This window comes from Acipenser ruthenus, chromosome 7, assembly GCF_902713425.1.
Source record: "Acipenser ruthenus chromosome 7, fAciRut3.2 maternal haplotype, whole genome shotgun sequence".
Lineage (NCBI taxonomy): Eukaryota > Metazoa > Chordata > Actinopteri > Acipenseriformes > Acipenseridae > Acipenser > Acipenser ruthenus.
Window position 1 is genome coordinate 11,034,323 of NC_081195.1, and position 25,677 is coordinate 11,059,999.

The following is a 25,677-nucleotide window of genomic DNA, read 5'->3' on the forward strand; positions in this document are numbered from 1 at the left end:
ATAAACAGCAGGAACTTGCGGGACTCCCTGTCATTTTTTTATGAAGAACATTTCTGTCTTTTTAAAATTATCTGTTCGACTTCAAATAAAAATGTGCTTGTCATTTACATTTTATTTGGCTTTGTTCTAAATTTTGCATTAATTTTTTTTTTGTACAATACAGTGGTGTACAAAAACATGGTATATTTTAGTTACATTGAGTAATAACCTGGAAATAGCCACTTTTGTCATTAAATTTATGCAGCTATAAATTAAGTTGTGTGGCAGGCAGACAGTCAGACATTCTTCCGCACTGATACAGGGTGTAGTAACAAATATTTTTTGTGCTTTGAAAGAAGCAGTGATCAAACCCACCTTTTTGTAAAGTTCGCTCTAACAAGATACAGTTTGCAATATTGGTAGCTAATGCTTTTAATGCTAATGCTTAACATATTTGATCTATTTTTTTAATTAGTGTGTCATGCAATGGCAGAAACTCATAGTGAAAAAAATCTCAGCAAAACAACGCCTGTTACACAGACATAGCAACAGTGTTCAGAATGGGCTGCTCATTCTGTAATCTGTTTGGCATTTGGGAAGGCAGTGTAAACTTTTCCACATAGGGGACAGAAAACTAAATGATATGTCTCCATTGCTGCATTATAGTTCTTGGTATACATGCTGTAATATGTTGTATTTGGGAGTCTGCTGTTAACTGGAAATAGTGACTGTTCTGGCTCAGTACACTAATCTGCCAACTCTTGTTCAGAAAAGTTATTGCCTTACTTTCTTGTCATTGTGTTTAGAATTTCCATTATTACAACCCTTGTGTTCTTTTAACAGCTACAAAGGCCTCTGCACCCTTCTAAAGGGAGTGAAAGAAAACACATTTATTTCTGGGGCCTTCTGTGAGTTATGAAAAATACTACTTCTGGCCCCAGCTTAGCCAAGCGCTGAAGTTCAGGGAGTGTAAGAAAGGTGTTTAATAAAACAGTAGACATATCATAACAAAGCTGCTGGCCTTGGTTTGCAAGCTTGTTCAGTAAAAATTACTGCTGTCTACATGTGGTTAATAATGGCGCCTCCCTCTATAAATAATTGTTCAGATTAGTTACAAAATGCTCTGTGCTATGCCAGCCAGGAGTGTTTGTGATATTGAGGCACTGAAGTGTTAAAGATAGGGGCAGGTCTATTATTAGACAGTGCCTCACCATACTCGTTGACTCCCACCCTTTTTTTATGTATATATTTAACCAGGAGATTCACCCATTGAGAATGAGGCCTCATTTAAAGAGTGTCCTAGAAATGTGTATAAAAGGTTTTTGAACTTTTTAGTTTAACTATTTTTTACCTTAAATGCTTATGCACAATATAACACTCACCATATGTAAATGTGTTGCCCATGAATAATAGTAAATGGAGAATGCTGCATGGGGTAGTGTGCTTTGGCTGGCTTTGTTTTATAGCAGCAGGTCTAGCAGAGCTGTATAAACCAGGGTGCTACCCACTTTGCAATGCTCATCACAAAGGCCGCCTCTGTTGCTGGCAGTCGGCCTGACGGTGAAAACCCACAGTGGCTAAGCCTCACTTCCTCCTTCGAGGGTGTTCACCAGCGGCAGGTGCTCCCGCTAATTTTAACTCTGGAATGCAGCTGCTTGTAACAGGCAAGTTGTCAACCTTTCCCTGGACTCGGTTACATGCAGACCTGTGCACTAGGTCACTTATCATGCTGGGGATGAAGGGGGGTGGGGGGGACGAGGAGAGTTGGCGACGGATATTGCTAGTGTGAATTCTGCTGTGGCAGATTCATCTCTGTCAAAAGTGCGCACCAATTTGTGTTCAAAGGAAGTAACACAGTCCTTACATATTTAATTACATTTTTAAAACTTGCTACTTGGTAGATACAGGCTATAGTAATGACTGGCATAACAGTGCTGTGACCGGTCTATTGGAGGCTATATTAAAGTGTGGAGATTTGTAAAAACTCCAGGCAGGTATTGGGTTCACCAGTGTGAAAGAGGGACATGGTTATTGTAATATGTATACACATTACATGTTTTCAATGGTGACCCTAATTGAGGAGACGAAAATGTAAGTACATCCTAGTTCCACTTGACAGTGACATACAAGACATTTAAATGCCAGTGCATTGCCTCTCTAATGTTTATTGGCATGCTCCCAGAACCTGCAATTGTAAGCACAGAGCTTTATTGTACTGTGACTTGAACTGAACTACTTTCACTGATCGAGATACTGTATAAAGATAGAAGACTGTTGACTTTTGAATATAGTCAACTGTATAGTAAGGAGTATCAAATTTGCTAGCGTGACCATTCCGTGGTATTAGACTGTCTAACCTTTGCTCTACTTTGTTTTATTCTACTGGAAAATTATTCACATCCATGTGTACCATATATGCATTTGAAATACATAGTAATTACATTGTAATTTGTTTGCAGTTTTATTTATTGTATACTTTCTTCTTTTATTCAGGTTGGGAAAGAGACTGTTCAAACAACAGAGGACCAGCTCATGAAAAGAGACATGCCACCAGCTTTTATTAAGTAAGTACTGAACCATCCTTCAACACACTTTCAAGCTCGATATGCAATGAATAGTTTAGCTTTGAAAAGGTTTCTGTAATCAGAGTGATGGTTTAATATACTTCACACAAGATCTTTCTTGATCCCAGGAAGGATTTCGTTTGAATTCGACCCAGGTTACTCGTTTACTCCTTAAGATATTTCCGTCTATTTCAGAAGACATAATTGCCTCCTCAGTACCATAACTTATCTTGGCAGCTTGTTAGTCAGCTGTTGCAGTGTTAGAATTTGGTAGGAGTTATCTGTATGTTGCAACTGTTGATAGCTGTGGACAAACTGATTTATATTACCATTTGCATTCATTAGTTGTTCCTTAGTTGTAAAATTGCCTTTAGCCTGTTTTGGTGAATGTTTCTTCATGTAAAAGGCATTGTGATCCCCAAATTAACCAAGTAGAGGCTCTTCTCACCATCAAACTTGATGCTCCGCTGCTTCACTCTGTGATGCAGATTTAACACTGAAAAGTATTTTAAGCTTTTGCTAAATTGATTTACTTATTCCAACCTAATGCTTGGTGGATTCTCTATCTTTGACACCATTCTTTCAGCACTGCTTTGGTAAGTGTGTGTGTTGCTTTTAGATGATTGCAAACAGCTGTAGCTTTATATACTGTGTTTTCTAGCAGCACATAAACTGGGTTAGTAATAACTTTAGGTAGGTCCTATGCTAATGTGTTCCCCCTAGAGCCTTGAATGTAACAATAAGAACTGCCTGATAATTCAGATTATGGCTTTGTTAGCATAATATTTCCTGCCAGATGGCTTTAGTTTATGGAACCACCGTTTTTGACATGAAAATCCCTGTCTGAGTATACAGGCCTTTTGAACTGTAATACCAAGTCATTACTTGTTCACTGTGTGTACATTACGTTTTTCTCCAGAAGGTGTTTGAACTTGCTGCGGGACTGTATGAAATTGTCCTATATAAAAACTATTTGCGTAAGTGGGGCTGAGTCAATATAAGCTGATTGCACTGTTAGATTACTGCAACTTTGTGTTCAAATAAAATCCCTTTATTCATTTTTACAATGAAAAAGTCACTGAAATTAGTTCCAGGTTTAATTCTCATGAAGCTTTCACACTTTTTTGCGTGCAACATTATTAGGTGCATCTAGATACAACTGGATATCGTTTAAATCGTTTATAGGAGGCTGTGTGGTCCAGTGGTTAAAAAAAGGGCTTGTAACCAGGAGGTCCCCGGTTCAAATCCCATCTCAGCCACTGACTCATTGTGTGACCCTGAGCAAGTCACTTAACCTCCTTGTGCTCTGTCTTTCGGTTGAGACGCAGTTGTAAGTGACTCTGCAGCTGATGCATAGTTCACACACCCTAGTGTCTGTGTAAGTCGCCTTGGATAAAGGTGTCTGCTAAATAAACAAATAATAATAACTACTTAACTCACAACAGGCTTTATTTATCCATTGTCAATTTTTCATAATTGCTTTCCTAACCAGCTTCAGATGGACATTTTGCTGTAAATACGAACAGTCATGTGTTTTTTGAATTTCAATATATAAAACTTTTTTTAGTTTTGTTTTTTTTCAATCGGGGAAAATCTGGTAGACTGATGGTGGGTTTTTCCCTGATTCTTTCTAATCAGCACCGACTTGAACTCGTATTGGCTTTCTGCTGACCTGTGTTCTCATAGGAGAACAGAATTTTGTTTACAGGATGTCTGACTGGGACATGGAGACATAACTGCTGGCCTGTAGAACGTAAAAAAAGCTTTTGGGAGATACATGTTGACTATACTGAGTTTGTACCGTATCTTTAAGCTGACACATTTGGCAGCATCATCTAACACTGTTGCTCTGCCATCAGTTTGTACTCTGTGCCCTGTAGAGACTGGCTCCGTCTCTGAAAATAATATTTCTGAGACTCCACAGTCATAGACTAGAGGGGTACTAATCCTAAAATAAGGCTGCCTCAATTTCTCTGTACAACTGAACTTTGCATGCTGGCTTACTGAATGGTGATAAAAATGGACTGGTTTCATAGCTAGCACATTTTGTTGTCTACATCGAACCTGCAAATCTGCACCAGCAGTGTTGCCACTGGCCAGTACATAGGGCAGCAACAACTTGTTAAAACAACCTGGGCTGACTTGTCACATTAATTACTTGGTAACAGAATAAAGTGAGTAGTAATTCAAGGAACACAGTCAAACCTAGCCCTTTGTCTTACCAAGTGTGCATTGCCTTTACATTGCATTTGCATCTGTGACGATTTAAGACCATGCATTTGTCAAAATAACATTTAAACAGCTTACATAATCAATTCCTTAGCTGCTTGATGAACAATCATTAAATAAACAGACATGAACTGGTTGGGCGTGTACTTTTGAAATGCATAGAGATTGAATGAGACTGGGCATGGATCTTTGGGCTACTTGCCCCCTTTTCAGTATGCACTACATTATTTTATATATTTTATCGGCTGTTCCTGAAAAAAGCTACACAGTCAAAGTGTCGTGCTGTTTTATGTGTACTGTTAGAGCCAGATGTATTAAATTGTTCTGTTGCAATACTGGAGTTCAAGACACATTCTATTTACAGGGTTGAGAATGCCTGTACTAAGCTGGTCCAGGCTGCCCACATGCTGAAAGCAGATCCCTACTCTGTACCCGCTCGTGATTACCTCATTGACGGATCCAGGGGAATTCTCTCAGGGACTTCAGACTTGCTTTTGACTTTCGATGAGGCTGAGGTACAGGCGATTTTCCATAAAATGAAACATGGTATATTTCCAACCAGTCAAAATTATTAGAATTTTTTAGAAAGATTGATTTGAGAAAAGTTAGGCAAACGAGTTGTGTATGCATGTAAAAGTTAGGCGAACGTTATACTGTAGGCCACAGAATGACAGATGAAACCTACATGGAAACAAAGTATTGAGTCAGTGTCAGTGGCAAATAGAACCCAAACATGGTGTGGTCACTGTGGTGAATGAACATTGAAAAGGAAAAAGTGGGTGAAGGCTGATGCACCTTTAGAATTAAATACATGTGAAGCTAGATTTCATTAGAGTTCAATTTCTGGGAGCAAATGGTTGCCTGTACTCATGTGAATATATCAACTCCTATTCAATTGCCAGGTGAATGTCACCTATGCCTCAATACATAACAGATAATGACAGAAGGAAATACGGGAAATAGAGTGAAGTTGAAATGCTAGACTGCAGTGTAAATCTTGTTAAAACTGCCAATACTATGTGGGTTTAATGGGTACGTTTTGAATCATTTACAGATTTTAGCATTTTTAAGTCATAAAAACATTGGTTCCTGAATTTGATTAATTTTCACTTTTTATGGGAAGAGAATATTACTGTTAATTAAAAATGATACCGGGTATTTCTGGTATGTAATTTTTGCTTCAACAAAGTACTTTTCAGAAATGCTTTAGCAATGATTCATTTAATGTCGTTTACAAGCTGATGTAAATAAATATTAATTTGATCAATTTTCTCCAAGTTAACTCTACCAAATCATTGCTATATATCTTTAAAAATGTACCTTTTTTAAATAGGTTCACTATACTTAAAAACAAATGTTTACCTTGCTGTCTTCTGTTGTGATGGCTGTTTTCATTACATGATTGGGTTCTGTAGGTGCGAAAAATCATTCGTGTCTGCAAAGGCATTCTGGAATACCTAACTGTGGCTGAAGTGGTGGAGGGCATGGAAGATTTAGTAACATACACTAAAAACCTGGGACCAGGTGAGAGTTTCTTCCACTGCCTGTCTTAATAGCTAGAACTGACATTTGAATATTTTAGATAAATATATTCTGCTTTCTAAACTAAGCTGGCAAGGAGATGTTTCAGTTTAATCAGCAGATATTTGCTGGTGATCAGAAAGAATGTATTATACAACATCACTGGTTTTCTTCTTCATGTATTCGATGAGCTAGCTTCTATTCTTGCTTTCCTTTTACTTTATTGATATGGTTGGCAATAAGAATGTGGAATAGGGAGAAAGATGAAATTAAGAAAAATGATAGAGAAGAGATGAATCATGCTATGTGTTTTGTTATACCACAGGTTTCTCAGTAATTCCAGTGTTGACCATGAATATACATCACTCCTAAGAATGAGCTTTTTTTTCTCTCCAGGAATGACAAAAATGGCAAAGATGATTGACGAGCGCCAGCAGGAGCTCACCCATCAGGAACACCGAGTGATGCTGGTGAACTCCATGAACACTGTGAAAGAGCTCCTGCCAGTGCTAATCTCAGGTGACTGAGCAGCCCCCTCCGCAAGTCAATTCCAGTCTGAAACATTTCATTCCAAGAACTGCTACTCATACAAATTGGGCAATCAACAAGATTTTTGGATCAACCTGACTGCACAGATTGAAACAGATACCAAGTCGTATTTTATTATGAAATTGAACATGATTTATAAAGTGCTGCACCTTTTTAATAGAAACAAAATACAATTAAACCTGTTTTCATTATTGCTTCGACTTTCACAGCTATTAAAATCTTTGTGACAACGAAAAGTTCCAAAAGCCAGGGGGTTGAGGAGGCTCTGAAGAACCGCAACTTCACTGTGGAGAAGATGAGCACTGAAATCAATGAGATCATCCGCGTGCTGCAGCTCACCTCCTGGGATGAAGATGCCTGGGCTAACAAAGTAGGTTCTTCCACTGAGGAGCCCATATTTAAAACACATCAGTATTTCAAACTGTTTCTCTCCCTGCTCTCCAATGAGACTGCAACATCAGAATAAACATCCACTCCTAAGAATGAGCAAGAGGGTGTCTTTGTCTTGTAGCCTCAGAGGGTCAACAACATTATCTTATTGTTTGCTACATGTTGTAATTTTTATTTGGTTAGGTAGTAAGGGCTATTGTAAAAGCACAGCGTGTCTACCTTCCTGTATTGAGGAATTATAATTGGGATGAACTAGGCATCCAGTCGTTTAGGAGTATAGATAGCCATACGTTTTCCTTTTCCTGCTTAGCATGAAATATATTTGTGCCTTTTCTCATGTCACTTCTTTTTTAGCTATACACCAAATATACCTTTTCTTTGCCACCTTTTTGTTTTTGTAACTAGTTGAACATCTATTTTTTGTTCTTTCTTTTCTTTTCCATCCTTTTCTCCCCTGTAGAAGGTAAGCCTACCTTTTCTCCCTTTCGTCTTCTCATGCTGCAGCATGTCTACTATATCTGTGTGCAGTGTGCAGACAATTGTGTGCCATGCAGTTGCTTTTGTGTGTGCTGTTAGTATTAATTACCTAGGCTGTGTGGATGAGTAATGACTTTTACCCCAAGGTTCACTGCAGCATTATGAATATAATGATGATGCTGTATTTTGAAATGAAGAAAACAAATCAATGTGTCAGAGATTGTGATGGTGAGATACAGCTTCAGAAAGTGTTGCCTTACCTCTTTGTATTCTTATGTAACACAGTTATGCTGTCTGAATGTCATGTGGTCTGAATGTCTGAGTTTTTTCTTTCTTAATTCATTATATTGATCTCTAAAGTCAAAGGGCTAACCTGAAAGGAGGTAGGAGGAGTTCAGTTTTACTCAGCAATATTTTACTACAAATCACGAGTTGAGAGTCAGACTGTTCGTCACTCCCCTTAACTACACTGGAGATAACCCACAAGTTGAACTGTGCCTGTCCAACATTCACACTTCTACACAGAGATTCATTTCCTATATAAGTCACATGCAGACGCTGAGGAGGGAGTTTATTTTCTAGAGTGTAACTCCTCTGATTTCCAATTTCTCCTGCTTGGGCTATTATTACAGTCCAAACATACATGAATGCATCATCAGACTGTATATTGTACTTGTATAAATTGTACTTCGCCTAGTCGATTTAGATATGAGCACTCGGAGTTTAGCCAATGTAGTGCCTTGTGAGTGGTCTTCGGCAGTTCACTACCTATTGGCTGCATGCAACCTCACTTGTGCTTCAATTGTGATGCATCAGTACAACATAAAAATAAATGTGCCAACATAAATACGTAACAAACCAATTTGATCAATATTAGATCGGAAAATATGACAGCTGAAGGAAGCATGACTAAGCCAAACCAGAACTAACTTTTTACCAAAAAAGGACATGCCACTTTAACAGCTAAGTCACACAGAGACCGTTGGATGTTAATTCATACTCTTAACCCTTACTTCCCTATCTGAATGTGTTGCTGTGTAGAGAGGACGTGGGTTATAGTCTATGCTTTTTATAGCATTCTAAAAGTAATCTTCGTAAAACTAAAGTGTTACACAACCATTTTGAAAAATAAAAAACAATCTGTAGTTTTTATCTAAATGTGTTTCTGCGCCTTAAGTATTAATATTTTTATTAACATGCAGGTATATCCATATATCTTATCCAGTTTATAATACACAATTATAAAGGAGGAATTTTTTTGAGGGAATCTTTTCATCCAAATACTGATCAGGACCAACATTGCTTAGCTTCACAGAACAGGCAAGACTCCAGTGTAGAGACATGGGGCCGTAGCTTGTTACAGATGCTCTAGTTTCTTTCAGCATTCTATTGTCAGGTTCTTGATAGTCATTTTTTTTATTGTAAAACATTGTACAAATGTATGGATGATCACTGGTAATCTATATTTACTAAAAGGGAAATCTTCTGATACATAAGGATTATTTTGTATTATTGGGACATAGAACTCAAATTTTAGTATGATCTTTGTAAAAGGTATGCTAGAATGCAAAATGAACTAACAGTTGTGTGTGTCTGAGTGATGTTCTTCTGCATGTGAAAGCTGTGAGGTCCTCTGTACTGCTGTGAGGTCCTCTGTACTGCTGTGATGTAGTGCTCATTTACACTCTGGCAGTTGGCTTTCCTGAGAGATTTTAATTTTTCATAATACAGATCCAGTGAATAATATTAACACATATGTATTGCCTTTTTTTTCAAAAGTTCAATTGGAACTTTAATGAATGTTAAAAACAACTTGTCTTTTTATTAAGGTGAATTACCATCTAATACCCAAACTACAAAAGCTTGGCATTTTTTCGATCGTTTAACTTTTCTTTCTATCAAAGGACTCTGAAGCGATGAAGAGAGCCATGGCACTTATTGACTCGAAGATAAATCAGGCGAAAGGTTGGCTGAGAGACCCCAATGCACAGTCAGGTAATGTTGGAGCTACAGTACCTGCTCAATCTTATTTGCAAAATGTGATTTTAGGTTAAACGATACAATGAAATAGTTCTATTTATTAAACTATTTAACTGAGGGGGAAAAAAAAAACATTTAAGATGTACAAATGTTCTTTAAAAGTTTACTTATGCAGAAGTAGAATCTGCATTTTCTTGCCATATACATAGAGGAAGCAGTACAGGACTGATTTATTTATTTTAAGATACAATTCAAGACCTTGATATTTAAATGCCTTGCATTTCCTCAAGTGTTATCCACTCAGAAGTATGTCATCTCCTCACTGTGCACTGTGTAGCTGTCGCTGAAGTACATGTCTGTGTGTGGTGTTCAGGTGATGCTGGTGAACAAGCCATCCGGCAGATTCTAGATGAGGCTGGTAAAGTTGGAGAGTTGTGCGCTGGCAAAGAAAGGAGAGACATCCTGGGAACTGCTAAAACTCTGGGCCAGATGACTGACCAAGTGTCTGAACTGCGTGCAAGGTACAGCACAGCTACAGTAAATAGAGGAACAGAAATGTGTTCTTTTAACGTCTTGGTTGTGAAATACTTTAGTTCAGAGGTCTTTGCTGTGTATACCTTATATAGTACTTTCGTGATGCGCTTTATAATGCAAGGGTGTGTACTTCTGTTTCGAAGGGGATTGTGTATAAATGCTTATGCAAACAGAAAAAAAAAATTGGGCTTGGCTTTCGAATAGTCTTTAGGATCACACACTTGCTTATTATAACATACACCTCCTGTTCTATTAGTTTGCCTTCAGTAATAAATTATATATCTTCCTTCGTAAAACAGAGGTCAGGGGGCCACCCCTATGGCCATGCAGAAGGCTCAGCAGGTCTCTCAGGGCCTGGATTTGCTGTCATCAAAGGTAGAAAATGCTGCCCGAAAACTGGAGGCCATGACCAATTCCAAACAGGTCCTTACCAAGAACATTGATGCTGCACAGGTAGAGTAGAAACTACTGATTTTAATGTTTGCTGTCTCCCATGTTACAGTAGCCAGGTATATCCAGAAGACCACAAAGGAGTGGGATCAGTCAAAACATACAGAGCCACTTTGTAACCTGTTATTTTCCTTTTCTACAGTATGCTGTTATTCAAAACCTGTTAAGATTCAATAAGCTTTTATTTTAACATATATTATTATTATTATTATTTATTATTTATTTTCTTAGCAGACACCCTTATCCAGGGCAACTTACAATTGTTACAAGATATCACATTATTTTTTACATACAATTACCCATTTATACAGTTGGGTTTTTACTGGAGCAATATAGGTAAAGTACTTTGCTCAAGGGTACAACAGCAGTGTCCCCCACCTGGCACTGAACCCACGACCCTCCGGTCAAGAGTCCACAAAACCACTACTCTCCACACTGCTGCCCTAGTGTATGTGTGTGTGTGTGTGTATATGTACTGTATATATATATATATATACAGTACTGTGCAAAGGTTTTAGGCAGGTGTGAAAAAATGCTGTAAAGTAAGAATGCTTTCAAAAATAGACATGTTAATAGATTATATTTATCAATTAACAAAATGCAAAGTGAGTGAACAGAAATCTACATCAAATCAATATTTGGTGTGACCACCCTCTGCCTTCAAAACAGCATCAATTCTTCTAGGTACACTTGCACACAGTTTTTGAAGGAACTCGGCAGGTAGGTTGGCCCAAAGATCTTGGAGAACTAACCACAGTTCTGTGGATTTAGGCAGCCTCAGTTGCTTCTCTCTTCATGTAATCCCAGACAGACTCGATGATGTTGAGATCAGGGCTCTGTGGGGGCCATACCATCACTTCCAGGACTCCTTGTTCTTCTTTATGCTGAAGATAGTTCTTAATGACTTTCGCTGTATGTTTGGGGTCGTTGTCATGCTGCAGAATAAATCTGGGGCCAATCAGATGCCTCCCTGATGGTATTGCATGATGGATAAGTATCTGCCTGTACTTCTCAGCATTGAGGAGACCATTAATTCTGACCAAATCCCCAACTCCATTTGCAGAAATGCAGCCCCAAACTTGCAAGGAACCTCCACCATGCTTCACTGTTGCCTGCAGACACTCATTCGTGTACCGCTCTCCAGCCCTTCGGTGAACAAACTGCCCTCTGCTACAGCCAAATATTTCAAATTTTGACTCATCAGTCCAGAGCACCTGCTGCCATTTTTCTGCACCTCAGTTTCTGTGTTTTCGTGCATAGTTGAGTCGCTTGGCCTTGTTTCCACGTTGGAGGTATGGCTTTTTGGCCGCAAGTCTTCCATGAAGGCCACTTCTGACCAGACTTCTCCGGACAGTAGATGGGTGTACCAGGGTCCCACTGTTTTCTGCCAATTCTGAGCTGATGGCACTGCTGGACATCTTCCGATTGCGAAGGGAAGTAAGCATGATGTGTCTTTCATCTGCTGCAGTAAGTTTCCTTGGCCGACCACTGCGTCTACGGTCCTCAACATTGCCCATTTCTTTGTGCTTCTTCAAAAGAGCTTGGACAGCACATCTGGAAACCCCTGTCTGCCTTGTAATTTCTGCCTGGGAGAGACCTTGCTGATGCAGTATAACTACCTTGTGTCTTGTTGCTGTGCTCAGTCTTGCCATGGTGTATGACTTTTGACAGTAAACTGTCTTCAGCAACCTCACCTTGTTAGCTGAGTCCGGCTGTTCCTCACCCAGTTTTATTCCTCCTACACAGCTGTTTCTGTTTCAGTTAATGATTGTGTTTCAACCTACATATTGAATTGATGATCATTAGCACCTGTTTGGTATAATTGTTTAATCATACACCTGACTATATGCCTACAAAATCCCTGACTTTGTGCAAGTGTACCTAGAAGAATTGATGCTGTTTTGAAGGCAAAGGGTGGTCACACCAAATATATATATATATACACTGTGTTTCTGGAGTGTTGAAACATGGGGTGCTTTTCGCTATATCTTGGCGATATTTTTTGAGATGCATTATGTTTTAATAATTTACTTTAAATTAGACACTGATGGAATGTCAGTACATGGTTTTAATTGCAGTAAACAATATAAATCAAATTCAAGATAGTCCTAGTGTTGCTGACCTCTGCCTGTTTGAACAGAACTGGCTTGCAGACCCCAATGGGGGCCCAGAGGGAGAGGAACACATCCGTGGAATCATGTCAGAAGCGAAGAAGATTGCAGACCTGTGTGAGGACCCCAAGGAGAGGGAAGACATCCTACGTTCCCTTGGGGAGATCGCTGCTTTAACAGCCAAGCTCTCTGACTTGAGAAGGCAGTATGTAAACCATTCAACCACTAATTCAAAATTCATTTCAGTTATGTCCAGCTATGTCCAGCTATATGTAGTTTCGCTTAGACTTAGTTCTGAAAAGGAGATTTTCAGACACACATGGCATTTCACACGCATTTTGAGAAATGAAGCAATTTATTTAGCTGCAATTATTCTCAGGTATGGCTTTATGGTAAACTATTAGCCTGTTTATCTGCATAATAGTTTTAAAAAATGTAATTTAATGTATAGTAAGACATATATATATATATATATATATATATATATATACACACACACACAGTATGTGTGTATATAATGTAGTTGAAGTTTTGTTTAGGCAATAATGCACTTATGCTTTTAATTAGTGACAACATATACAGTGTTAAGCTGTGCACATAAAATTATATACAGTATTAATGAAATCCACTTTTTTCTGAAGCATCTTTTACTAGCTATATCTTAAGACCTCTGTTGTAGGTTAAAGGGCTCTGTCCAGATGTGTGTTAATTAATTAATTGCTTTCTTCAGGGGAAAAGGTGACACTCCCGAGGCCAGGGCCTTAGCCAAGCAGATTGCCACCACCCTGCAGAACCTGCAGTCCAAGACAAACCGAGCCGTGGCTAACAGCAGGCCTGTGAAGGCAGCCGTTAACCTGGAGGGCAAAATTGAGCAGGCCCAGCGCTGGATAGACAATCCCACCACTGATGACCGCGGTGTGGGTGAGTGTGGATCACCTGCTTCATGAAATGCTTTTTTCTGCAATAGGGTTAAACCTGACAACTCCCCCGAATAGGCACATACTGTATATGAATAAACGCATGCGCAGCTGTCTGTGATTCAAATACAACAGAGCAGAACTGCCGGCGATGACAGTAAGCTGATTTACCGATTTAGAAAAATGTGGCTTCTTGGTGTAATATATAGTTCAATTTGATTTTTCAATATTACAGCAATGTAGTTTTAAGGTTTTTGCTTTTTTTGCACACTTTTCTTCTTTGTAAAACAGCATGGAGTAAAGTTGTTTAGTTTTCCTGTATGTTCTGTGTACAATTATACTTGCAACTGCACTACAATATAGAACTTGATTGGAACAGAGAAATGCCTCCATATACATTATGTGTGTGAGAGAGAAAGAGAAGGGAGAGAGATAGATGTCGTCAAAGGTTTGCATACCCCAATGTGTGGAAATATACATACGTTGGGGATTTAAACTGTTGACGACAATTTTGTTGTCCTTTGTGCTTAAGCATTTGTTTATTTCTTTCTAAATAAAACCCGATTTCTACCCGAATATTTATTCTTTCTTGATTTATATATAAAAAATCCACCCGATTTCACCCGAATTTGGAAAAAAATGTCACCGGAAAATCAGACGCCCTAGGTATGAGTAAGGGGACATCATAGATTGCCCAAAAAGGTGGGCCATCTGTATCATTCTGAAGAACCTGGATAGCTGATGTCAGCAAAAAATATGTGACTTGACATGGGAAATTCATCCTATATAGATCACGGAAATTACTAGTTTTAATGTACTTGCTCCAGGTGTTGGCAATGTAAATTGTAGAAAAGAATAAATTAGCATTATTCTCCCTGTAGCTCAACACATGATCTAGCTCAGTTGACTACATTTATAATTACACCGTTATATTAAGCATTCCAGGCCCTGCAGTAATAGATGACGTGTGTGTGTGTATGTATGTAAAACAAGTTGAAAATTTATCTCGGTTGTCAGTATCAACAGTCTTGGAAAGCTAAAATGTAACTTTAAATTGTGATGTTGTTGTAGAGGACAAATAGATCAGTAACATGTGTTCACATCTCATTGGCAGATGGTTTGTAGGATTAGCAGAAGCACCAAAGTTTTTATCATTTAATATGTTACATAGGAGATTGCAGCACATTTGTAGCCCATGAGGTTATTTTTAAACGCCCACAGGGTAGGAGATGTTCTGATGTTAGCAGTGACGTGTCCGTTTCTTATGATTTCTTTAATTGCATAATCTCCTGCACTAAATGGATTTGACAGCAATTTTTTTAAACTAAATTATCAATTTCTCTCTTTGCTTCAATCAAATCATATTCTCTAGTTTCGCAAAATAACTTTTTTTTCTGCCTTCCGTTTCCGCTTGTGACCTAAGCCCCACAAGGTGGCAGCTGTGAGTTGGCCTACTTGCTCTGTTCCACCAGGACGATTCACTTCTTCAATTGCATGCCTTCGCTATGTTTTTCAATGGGCGGCCAGAGTGGAGCTCTGCCGCACAGCGTGGCGTTGTTTGGGCAACGAGATGCAACTCTGGGCATTGCATGCGTTGACATGCCGGACACGGACGATATGATTCTTCTTCCATGCCAACCTATACATATTTATTATTATTAGTGTATATGTTATATATTATAACCCCCTGCAGGGAAGTTTTTGAACTGAAACATGGGTCTGTTTGTGCTGTTTCAGGCCAGGCTGCAATGCGGGGGCTGGTGGCCGAGGGCCGTCGTCTTGCCAACGCTATGCTGGGCCCTTACCGGCAGGAGCTCCTTGGCAAGTGTGATCGAGTGGAGCAGTTAAGTGCACACCTGGCTGAGCTGGCAGCGCGTGGGGAGGGAGAGAGTCCACAGGCACGGGCTGTTGCAGCTCAGCTCCAGGAATCCCTAAAAGTAAGAAACTGTTGAATCACTTTGTTTTTTCAATTAGGAATAAGTGCTCCCCCAACTGGCTGGGATGCTTCAAAACTTCTCAGCATTTTACATCATCAATAACCTGCTAAAACATCAATTACTTTTGGTAATATATGTTGGATGTTTAAAAAAAAAAAAAAAAAAAAAAATCTGCAGTGCAACAGACACATTACTTTTAAACGCAATGAGAATAGATGGCATATAAGGTTAATATATCATTCAAATACCAATTTCTGTCTTATTTATCATTGTTATTTTCCACTGAGAAATGTTGGATTAACTTAAGTTTCCACATTGATAAATGTGACTCCCAAATCTCTTTTTCAGTATAATTTATCTATCCATTATTCTCTATAAAGGACATGAAGTCAAAGATGCAGGAAGCAATGACCCAGGAGGTTTCGGATATCTTCAGTGACACCACCACCCCAATTAAACTGCTGGCTGTGGCTGCCACAGCGCCCCCCGGAGCTCCAAACAGGGAAGAGGTCTGTAGATGTGGCCTAGAGTAAAATACTAACTGTACAAAAAATACCAAACAAAAATACCAGGACATTTGTAAGGCACTGGAATTTTAAAACGTTATTCATTGACATTCCATTACACAAAAAATGTTTTTACGGTTAGCATTATCATTCAGAAAGCAGAATTTCTAATGGTACTCTAAACCTTTATTTATTCATTCATAAAAAAAAAAAATTCTTGTTTTGTTTTTACTTCAGGTGTTTGATGAGCGGGCCGCCTACTTTGAACATCATGCTGCCAAACTCGGAGGAACAGCAGAGAAGGCTGCAGCCGTTGGAACAGCTAATAAGAGCACTGTGGAAGGGATCCAGGCTGCTGTGAAATCTTCCAGAGAGTTAACACCGCAGGTATATGAGGTCACACTGCCAGGGAAGGGACCTGGAGAGAGAGTGAGAAACCTGTGTATTGTGCAGACCTGGGCCATACCGAGCCTCACGGTGCGGTTAAGGGGAGTCTAGGTTGTTTTTCCACTGCAGAGCCGAGCTGTGCTACTCACGTCACACGCAATGAAAGACAGTTGTTATTAATTATTGTTATTAATTAACTCAGTTTGTCAAAAGAGGTGCAAACAAATGGTGTTCAAAAATTAATATGTATCTATCGCTGTATTTTGTAAATATATTTAGGAATTTCTTTAATCCACACATTTTACTGATTTATATCGACTTACTAAAGTTCAATTAGTTATGTTGAAGGGGGGAAAAAAAAGTTTTTAAAAATATGATTTGCCAAAGATATCCTGTTTTAAGGATAGTTGTTGTTTTTTGTTTGAGACGTAGTTGTATGTATGGTACAGCTGTAAAGTATTTTGTTTGACCACATTTTTGTAAATAAGTTTAGAATTGTTTTATTTTTCGCATGTTTTTTCTTTATATTAATATAATAGATGAAAGATGAGTTTTGTGTTACCCGTGGTTTATGTCCATTTGCTTCAAGTCGTCAGAAATTCGGGCATAAACATTCTCATTTCTGACGCACTACTCCAGATCTTTCTGCCCACAGAGAAACTAGAGCCTGCACTTCCTCAGCGTCCCAAGGCTGTACTTTGCTTTCATCACACTCGTTGCCTGCCATGTTTGTTGTATTTCTTTCTGGAGTGTACTGACTGATGCCACGTAATGACGGAAATCCTTAACCCCCCCGGGCTCAGCTTGGCTTGCAGCCGGATTCAGATGTCTTGTGAGGCTGGAGTTTCACGGTTTGGTTCTCACTCGGCTCAACAAATAGCCAGTGGAGAACCACCCGTACCTGTACCGTACCGAGCCCTCACGGGTCGGCTGTGCCAGTGGAGAACCACCCGTACCCGTACCGTACCGAGCCCTCACGGGTCGGCTGTACCAGTGGAGAACCACCCGTACCCGTACCGTACCGAGCCCTCACGGGTCGGCTGTGCCAGTGGAGAAGCACCCGTACCCGTACCGTATCGAGCCCTCACGGGTCGGCTGTGCCAGTGGAGAACCACCCGTACCCGTACCGTACCGAGCCCTCACGGGTCGGATGTGCCAGTGGAGAAGGGGTATGAGTGTGATGGAGACTCGAGAGTAACCGCTGTTGTGCAGCTGATGAAATAAAACGCCTTTTCTTAAAATCTATTTTCTGCCGTTCAAAGCAAGAAGTTTATGGTTCTGAACATTGACGGTGGATTTATGTCACAGCCACCATGCTTTGATTTACTTTTACCCATATATCTGCAGCACATTGTCCATTCTCTACTCAGATGCAGTGTTTAATATATATTGGACTGGATTCTAACTATTTCATTTGTGTGATTCGAAGGTGGTGTCAGCTGCTCGTATCTTACTGAGGAATCCTGGTAACCAGGCTGCCCATGAACATTTTGAGACCATGAAGAATCAGTGGATTGACAATGTTGAAAAAATGACGGGTACTTTTTTTTTTTTTTTTTTTTTTTTTTTTTTTACAATTTTCCATAATCAGCAATACTTAAACAGATTGTAATACAGTATAAACCATTACAGTGACCTGTAAGGATGCTCAGCTTGATAATCACTCCTAAAAAACAGTAGAATCTTACTAAGGTCTAAAATTCACTAATTGGTAGGCACAACGTTACAAATGTATTGCGTTAGTGTAAATTGTACAAAGCCCTGAGAAATATGGGGTTCTGATTGGCAACTGTATAGAAATTAATATACGTAATTGTACACACCAAGACTGATAATATCCCTTTTTCATCTTGTTCTGCATAGGTTTGGTAGATGAAGCCATTGACACAAAGTCCCTATTGGACGCATCCGAAGAAGCAATTAAAAAGGACATTGATAAGTGCCGGGTGGCCATGGCCAACGTCCAGCCCCAGATGCTTGTCGCTGGCGCCACTAGCATTGCGCGCCGGGCCAATAGGATCCTGCTGGTAGCTAAGCGGGAGGTGGAAAACTCTGAAGATCCCAAGTTCCGTGAAATTGTAAAGGCCGCCTCTGACGATCTGAGCAAAACCATCTCCCCCATGGTAATGGATGCCAAGGCTGTAGCTGGGAACATCCAGGATCCAGGTACTGTGCTTCCAAGAGATCGCATTGAGGATTCGTATCCTCTGATGTTTAGTTGAGGTGCCCAGATTCTTCACGGTATTGGAATCTGGGTCTAATTTCCAAAATAACTTTATACGGTTTTTTAAAATGTATTTATAACCATATTTTAGCTTTGATTTACATGCCATTGAAAGTGTTATGTTACTACTGCATTTCTGCATCATTAGAATTTAATAAGATTTCTGAAAATGAATTGACATAAGTAGTATTTCCTAAAGCCGTTCTAGAAGATTTGTTTGCTTTTCTTAGCCCTAATCAATGATTTGAATCGGCATATCAAAACACCCAGTATTATTGAGGCGTATAAAAGAATGTGGTTTTCACATAAAAGTTCAAGACTGTCATTAGCCCATTTCCTAAAGAGTGAGGGAGTTTACCTATTTAAGAACAAGAGTGCAGAGTTCCTCCTCTAACATCATGGTGAAAGAATCTTGCCCAGGATGGGCTCAAGCTTGCTCTGAGCTCCACTGTGATTTGAAGTGGTTTCTTGTCTGCTCTGTTCAGGTCTCCAGAAGAGTTTCCTGGACTCTGGATATAGGATTCTGGGAGCGGTAGCCAAAGTACGAGAGGCCTTCCAACCACAAGAGCCAGACTTCCCTCCACCTCCTCCTGACCTTGATCAGCTGCATGTAAGTCATTGACACCAAGTCCAAGAGAATAGTCGCTCATTTGGCTCAGACAGCCATGTTAAAGATATAGGTAAGCTGTCAGCTGCATTAAATTATTGTGCTTTGGAACTACTGTTCTTTTTGGTGGACTACAATAAATGAATCATGCATGGAAGTCAATTTTTTTTTTGTTTATTCTATTTTGTATTTGTTTTAATTAAACAACACCTAGATGTAGAGCAGAATACATATGACCAAATTTTGCAAAGTGAAAAATGTAACCAGCCTTTTTTAATTTAATGGTAAGCTGAGCTTGGTAAGTAAGTGGCCCTTGTTTAACATAGCACTGATTTGTCTCTATAAGAGCTAGACAGAAAAGGGTCCATTTTGGGTCGGACTGGACCAGAATTCAGGATAAAGTAAAAATGAAGGCTGGTGGACTAACAAGCTCTTGTTTGCAGTTGAATGAGGAGCCTGCACCTCCTAAACCCCCTCTCCCAGAGGGCGAAGTGCCTCCCCCCAGACCCCCACCTCCTGAGGAGAAGGATGAGGAGTTCCCTGAGGAAAAGGCAGGCGAGATGGTCAACCAGCAAATGATGGTGGCAGCCAGACAGCTGCATGAGGAAGCTAGGAAGTGGTCCAGCAAGGTGAGTCCAGATAGACACAGACACCTAGAAGCTGTGTCCTTTGGCTAAAAACTATAACATTTTACTGGAAAAATGTCTTATAATAGTAATGCAGTTATATTTTCCTCTTCTCGGAAGGTGGGTATGTTTTAAGGGCTTAAATAAAATTGATATTCCTCCTTTATATTATGTGTTTGCCTGTTACGTGCAGTGGATTATAACACAGTATTCTTTTTCTGTCCATGTCACAGTATTAGTGTTCTGGTGCTATTGTCCTTACAGGAAGGTACTTCTATCTGTCTCCTGAAAGCTAAAACGCCTGGTCAAGGACACATTTTAGACCAGTAATGAAGTTTATTCTTGAGGAATCCTTCATTGCTCTGTGAAACATAAGATCATTTGTTCTCCCATAGCTCGTGTTGCATAGTCCAAGATGGCACTGCATCTGCTGATTTTTTCTGGCCTGCTGATTTCTTTATTATTCTGTAGAATATTGTTATATTTTGTGCTCAGAACATTACCTAAGAGCGCTTTCCTGTTTTATATATTTCAACAATGTCTGGGGGGAGGACTCATGGGGATTATCATGAATAAATTCCATTCCCAGGTAAATTTGCAAAAGGTTTACCACTGAAATATGGAACTTATGAAGAGTACTTTCTTATTTCAGATGTTAGTAGAAACTGTCATCGACAGCACACTGCATGCACATTGAAAGTAACTGTAACAAAATGATTAATATTTATTACATTTGACCCACATTATGGTGTTGCATTTCTGTATGTGAGCAAATTTAGGGCAAACCAATATTTAGATCATCTTCTGTTAAATCAGTCTCCTGGTGTTGCTTAATGCAGAGCATCCCTAATAGATTCCCAGGTCCTCCCCCTGACACAGATTGAATGTTCAACCTGTTTTACAAGTTGATCTGTTGTACGTTTGTTTGGGATCTGTCATTGCTTGTGGGCAGTGTATTCTCTGGGAGTAGTAGAGATGGTATGGACATTCATCGGAAAGCAAGATTCTGAGCAGGTTTGTTAGGTGCGGATGCCTACACTGTACACTTCAACTTCAAAAGTGTTGTGTTTACAGATATTAATATTCTTAGTCTTAGTCTTCCTTTGACTTTGTAGTTGTTGCTTTCCTAACTTTTTTTCTCCACACCTAATCCCTTTTAGTATCTCTTGCTTTCACCCTGCTGCTCTCTTCCACAGCAACTACGTGCTGGCTTCCTATTTCTGAAGTGTCTGTGGCTTGTAATCCTCTTCTGATCCTTGTCTTGCACAAATCTATGTAGTCTGCTAAGAAATAGTTTTTTCAGCCTTCTCCCTGCACTTTTATTTATTCATCTGCTTATCGACAAAGCTTCTGTTGGACAGCATCTGGTAAAAAAAAAAAAAAAAAGTTTGCAGACTTTACCCTGAATTTTACCACTGATTGGCAAAGAGACACTTGACTCACCATTCCTTCAGTGGTTACTGTATGTGCAAGGGATCCAAATATATTTTTGGCATATTGCTATGGACTTCTTTATGTCCTTTATCATTTTGACATGCCTTAAATCCTGCTGTCAAAGGCAGCGTTTTCAAAAACAAATCTGGACAAAGCCGGCAAAAATATCTGTGTATGTTAACCAGTTTCCAACAGAGCCTAGGCCTGCTTGTTACTGACCCATTTCATAACCCCTGCCTTTCCTTTCTGCAGCCCAAGAGGATGCTCAGCACCTAAAACCTCTTGACTCCTGCTCCCGTTTTCCACCTTCTGCATCTCATACTAACTCTCTCCTTGTCTCTCCATGCTCCCCCTTGCCTCTTCCTCCTCCTCCCAGCCCGATGTGACTGATGAGGGTAATGAAGCCGCTGAGGCGGATGTAGATATAGATGATGAGGATGATGTTGAGTCCGCCCTCCCCTCAGACAATGAAGATGATTACGAGCCTGAGCTGTTCTTAATGCCCACTGATCAGTCAGTTAACCAGCCCATTATGGCCGCTGCTAAGTCTTTGCACCAAGAAGCACGCAAGTGGTCCAGTAAGGTACTCCGCTTTCCCACTGGTGATTGGTCCGTGTGCATCCAGTAATTCAGAACGTTGATCCATTTGATTTGATTTTATTGCATCACTCTTGACCGTTGCTGGGTTTCCATGAATGAGTAGTTTGTCTGCACTTGAACAAACTGAGACTGGCTTCACAAGTCCTGCAGCTTCTGGTCAGAGTTCATTTACGATTTGAAGTCCCATTGCTTGCTCACCTTCAGAATATATCTACATTGAGGTTTCTGCCAACTAGGATCGGTAAAAATAACATCAAATCATATGTGAAGCCATGGACGACAATTTCTCAATGACTTCCAGATACAAAATCATGAAGAAGTCATTGCACCTATCTGTTTGCTTTGTCCTTTAGTTTAACTAAATGCAAAGAATAATAGCATTAAGGAGTGGTGGTTGTAAGGAAAAAGGAAGACTGTCTGCAATTTCCTGGAATTTTATATATATATATATATATATATATATATATATATATATATATATATATATATATTTTAAATCAAGCTCTGTACAGTAAAACAAATAAAGCCTGCCTTCCAAAGAAAGGTGTTGTGCATTTTAGGAATAATTTAGCAGTTTACTACTTAACTTACTTAGCAAGTGCTCCCTCGCTATAAGGCTCTCGGTTATAACACGCCTTGGATGTAACACTCCTACAGCATGTCCCCTAATTCCCTATACTAGTGATTTATGCAGTATTTCTACAGTAAATACAGTACCGGTGTTGTTCAAACTGTAACAACTTCTCAGTCCAACTTCCGTTTCTGTCTCTCCCTTTTGATACAGTATCTGAACTGAAGAAAAGCTGTGCTGGCACTTTATAACACAGACATCTTATTCAGCATTTGTTCTATAACAAAATGAATATTAGGCCTATTACGTGGTTATCTTTCCTGATGTATTTACTTTTTTGCTGCGAGAGGAGCTGCGGCTTTCTCCAGGAGACGAGACTCTTCAGCTTCGCTTCGGCAGCTGAACCTGGGGCGAGCCCATTACCTCTTCCCCTCTCCTGACCCGCTCTCCTTCTCACACATGGTTTGCTTGTCTGTCGCTTCGAACTGAACTCTCGACCACTGTTTAGCCAGGCTATTTATAGTTTAAAAACTGCTCATTTAAAATGATCCACGAGTGGGAATGTTACCTTTTTTTTCTTTTTTTTTTTGTAAAAAATATAGCGTTGATTTACATAGTGCTTTATGCATGGTTAATTTCACAGAAATTTACATTTTTGCTTCACTATATGTGCATGATAGAGAGGGAGTTATTTCATTTAGTATTTTAGTCAGATGTGTGGTGTTGTGTCCCGCGATGCCCCCCACCCCCTCCCCCGTTTATAACGCTCTTTGGTTATAACGCTCATATTGTGTGTCCCCCGAGAACCACGTTATAGCGAGGGAGCACTGTAAAACAAATAAATACATTTAAAAAAATGTATATATGCAGTTGCAAAACAAAATTGAAAGTTGCACATTTCTAAAATGGACACTGTCTCACAAATGCAGCCCTTAGTATTGTAGTCTTATACTCCAGGTAAGTCTGTACAGATGAAGGTGATGGTGACCTGACTAACTAATACTTCCCAAGACTAATGTTGGGTAAAGTGCCCTTGTCATATTCACAATTTTCAATGGTATATCAGTTAATGGCAACCAATCTTTTTGACCAGCAGAGGGAGACCTCTTCTACGCATTTAAAACCATCTAAAGTAAATGGGAACAATACTAGAGGTCATGTCATCGATTATTAGCCACGTGTACTTCAAATCTGCTGGCTGAGAATTTTCACAAGTGTAATTAATTTCAATTGTTTTTATCGATTCCTCTTTTGGTATGGTAACCTGGCTAACTAATACCTTATTCACACCACCTAACTAATGCACAATCATCATGTTTTAAATGTAATTGAATGGCAATCACATGGTTAATGGACATTAATCATGCATTATTTATGTGAATCTGGTTATTCTACAATATATGATTTATTTCCTACAACTACTTTTCTGTTTTATTACTGTTAAACAAGGTAATAATGTAATCATACCTACCTGTACAATTCTAAATTAGCATTAAGTGTTTTCCCATAAATGTTTTCAGTCAGATTTTTAGAAAAAAACATAGTTGTCTCATACACACAGTGCACAAAACTGTAAAGCAGACATTCTTCCTTGATCAGTCATGGATTACTAACATTATCATGCAAAGTGTTGCATGGAGTAAGCATTGAAATGGCGGGTGTGATTTTTTTTATTTATTTATTTTTATTCACATGAATTAAAACCCCTTTGTAAACAAGTCTATTCACAGTTTACCTGACAAAGAACGTGTGTGTATTGGAGAATCTGAATCTTTGCTGAACCTTACATTTAAATGTGCCGGTGAAACGCATGTTCAAATATTGTCAGGAGTTGTTTTAGATTATACATTGGTCCTATTCGTAAAGCTTTAACTGAGGAGTTATTTAAAAGCGATTTTCTCAAGGTAGTTTGATGCACAAGAACAAGTTAATGCTTAATGAAAAGGCATATTAATTATTTACTTAATTTTTATTTTTTGTTTATTTTTTGTATTTGTCTGATTTATTTTATTATTTTTTAAATATGTTAAAATAATACATCAAACGATACACGGGTCATAATTGTGTGGCTACAACCTGTGACTTCTTGCTGTTCTACTTTCCTCCCAGGGAAATGACATCATTGGCGCAGCGAAGCGAATGGCCCTGTTGATGGCGGAAATGTCCCGTCTGGTGCGTGGCGTCACTGGAAACAAGCGTGCCCTTATTCAGTGTGCCAAGGACATCGCCAAGGCATCTGATGAGGTCACTCGACTGGCCAAAGAAGTGGCAAAGCAGTGCACTGACAAGCGAATCCGAACAAACCTTCTGCAGGTGAGTATCTAAGCCATTCAAGACACTTTGTATACTGTATGTTCCACACAACCTGCTCACTGGTACCAATTCTGTCTCTGCATTTAACCAATGGGTGTGATGTGACTGGTCTTGCTGTTATGGACAGTGTTTATCCTCATTAGCAAATGTACACTTGATGCTAATTTAGCTTGTAGAGCTACTTGAGGAAAACAACTCAAGTGTCTTGTTTGTTTATGTATGGGGCCATGTTTATGTGCTGGAAGAAAGACTCATGCTTTTTTGTCTTCGTTAAAAAAATGTGTTGAAGAAAACCAAGGAAAACAGACCCTTATGCTATAGCTGCATTTTCCCAAAACACTTTTCAACACAAGCTTATAGATGGGGCCCCTAGGGAAATAATCATTACACATTCCTCCTTGGACTTTGAACTAATCTGATTGTAAATTGACATAACTATCTGCTATTTATTTTCCTTAGGTGTGTGAACGTATTCCGACGATTAGCACACAGCTCAAAATCCTCTCCACTGTCAAAGCTACCATGTTGGGCCGCACTAATATCAGCGAGGAAGAGTCTGAGCAGGTAAAGAAGCACTGTATCTCACGTCACAATACTGATGTTTTGGTTAAATTAGTTGCAATCATTGTAACTACTTCTGCCTATGAAATATGCTCAACTTTTATCTATGAAACTGCCTCCAACATACAGTACTTAATCTTTATTATGCTGTACCTTGCATTCCTTTTTAGACAAGCCACTCACACCTCTGCCATCTTAATGTCCCATTCG

The 25,677-nt window shown here is 39.3% G+C and overlaps 1 protein-coding gene across 4 annotated transcripts in view; it reads left to right on the forward strand.

Annotated features, from left to right (window-relative positions):
- Positions 1–25,677, forward strand: part of LOC117415756 (vinculin-like) — a 35,087-nt gene that overhangs the window by 6,985 nt on the left and 2,425 nt on the right. Inside the window, exons 2-21 of one of the 4 annotated variants that reach the window (XM_034026522.3) lie at positions 2,473–2,543; positions 5,137–5,287; positions 6,188–6,296; positions 6,690–6,812; positions 7,052–7,212; positions 9,614–9,704; positions 10,063–10,210; positions 10,523–10,676; positions 12,814–12,989; positions 13,515–13,705; positions 15,439–15,638; positions 16,019–16,147; positions 16,382–16,531; positions 17,961–18,069; positions 18,395–18,697; positions 19,241–19,365; positions 19,806–19,991; positions 21,799–22,005; positions 24,703–24,906; positions 25,366–25,470. In XM_034026522.3, coding sequence (XP_033882413.1) covers positions 2,473–2,543; positions 5,137–5,287; positions 6,188–6,296; positions 6,690–6,812; positions 7,052–7,212; positions 9,614–9,704; positions 10,063–10,210; positions 10,523–10,676; positions 12,814–12,989; positions 13,515–13,705; positions 15,439–15,638; positions 16,019–16,147; positions 16,382–16,531; positions 17,961–18,069; positions 18,395–18,697; positions 19,241–19,365; positions 19,806–19,991; positions 21,799–22,005; positions 24,703–24,906; positions 25,366–25,470 — 3,093 coding nt within the window. Of the gene's footprint in view, positions 1–2,472; positions 2,544–5,136; positions 5,288–6,187; positions 6,297–6,689; positions 6,813–7,051; positions 7,213–9,609; positions 9,705–10,062; positions 10,211–10,522; positions 10,677–12,813; positions 12,990–13,514; positions 13,706–15,438; positions 15,639–16,018; positions 16,148–16,381; positions 16,532–17,960; positions 18,070–18,394; positions 18,698–19,240; positions 19,366–19,805; positions 19,992–21,798; positions 22,006–24,702; positions 24,907–25,365; positions 25,471–25,677 lie in introns of all 4 variants that reach the window. The other 3 variants (XM_059026340.1, XM_034026523.3, XM_059026342.1) reach the window with 3 other exon arrangements.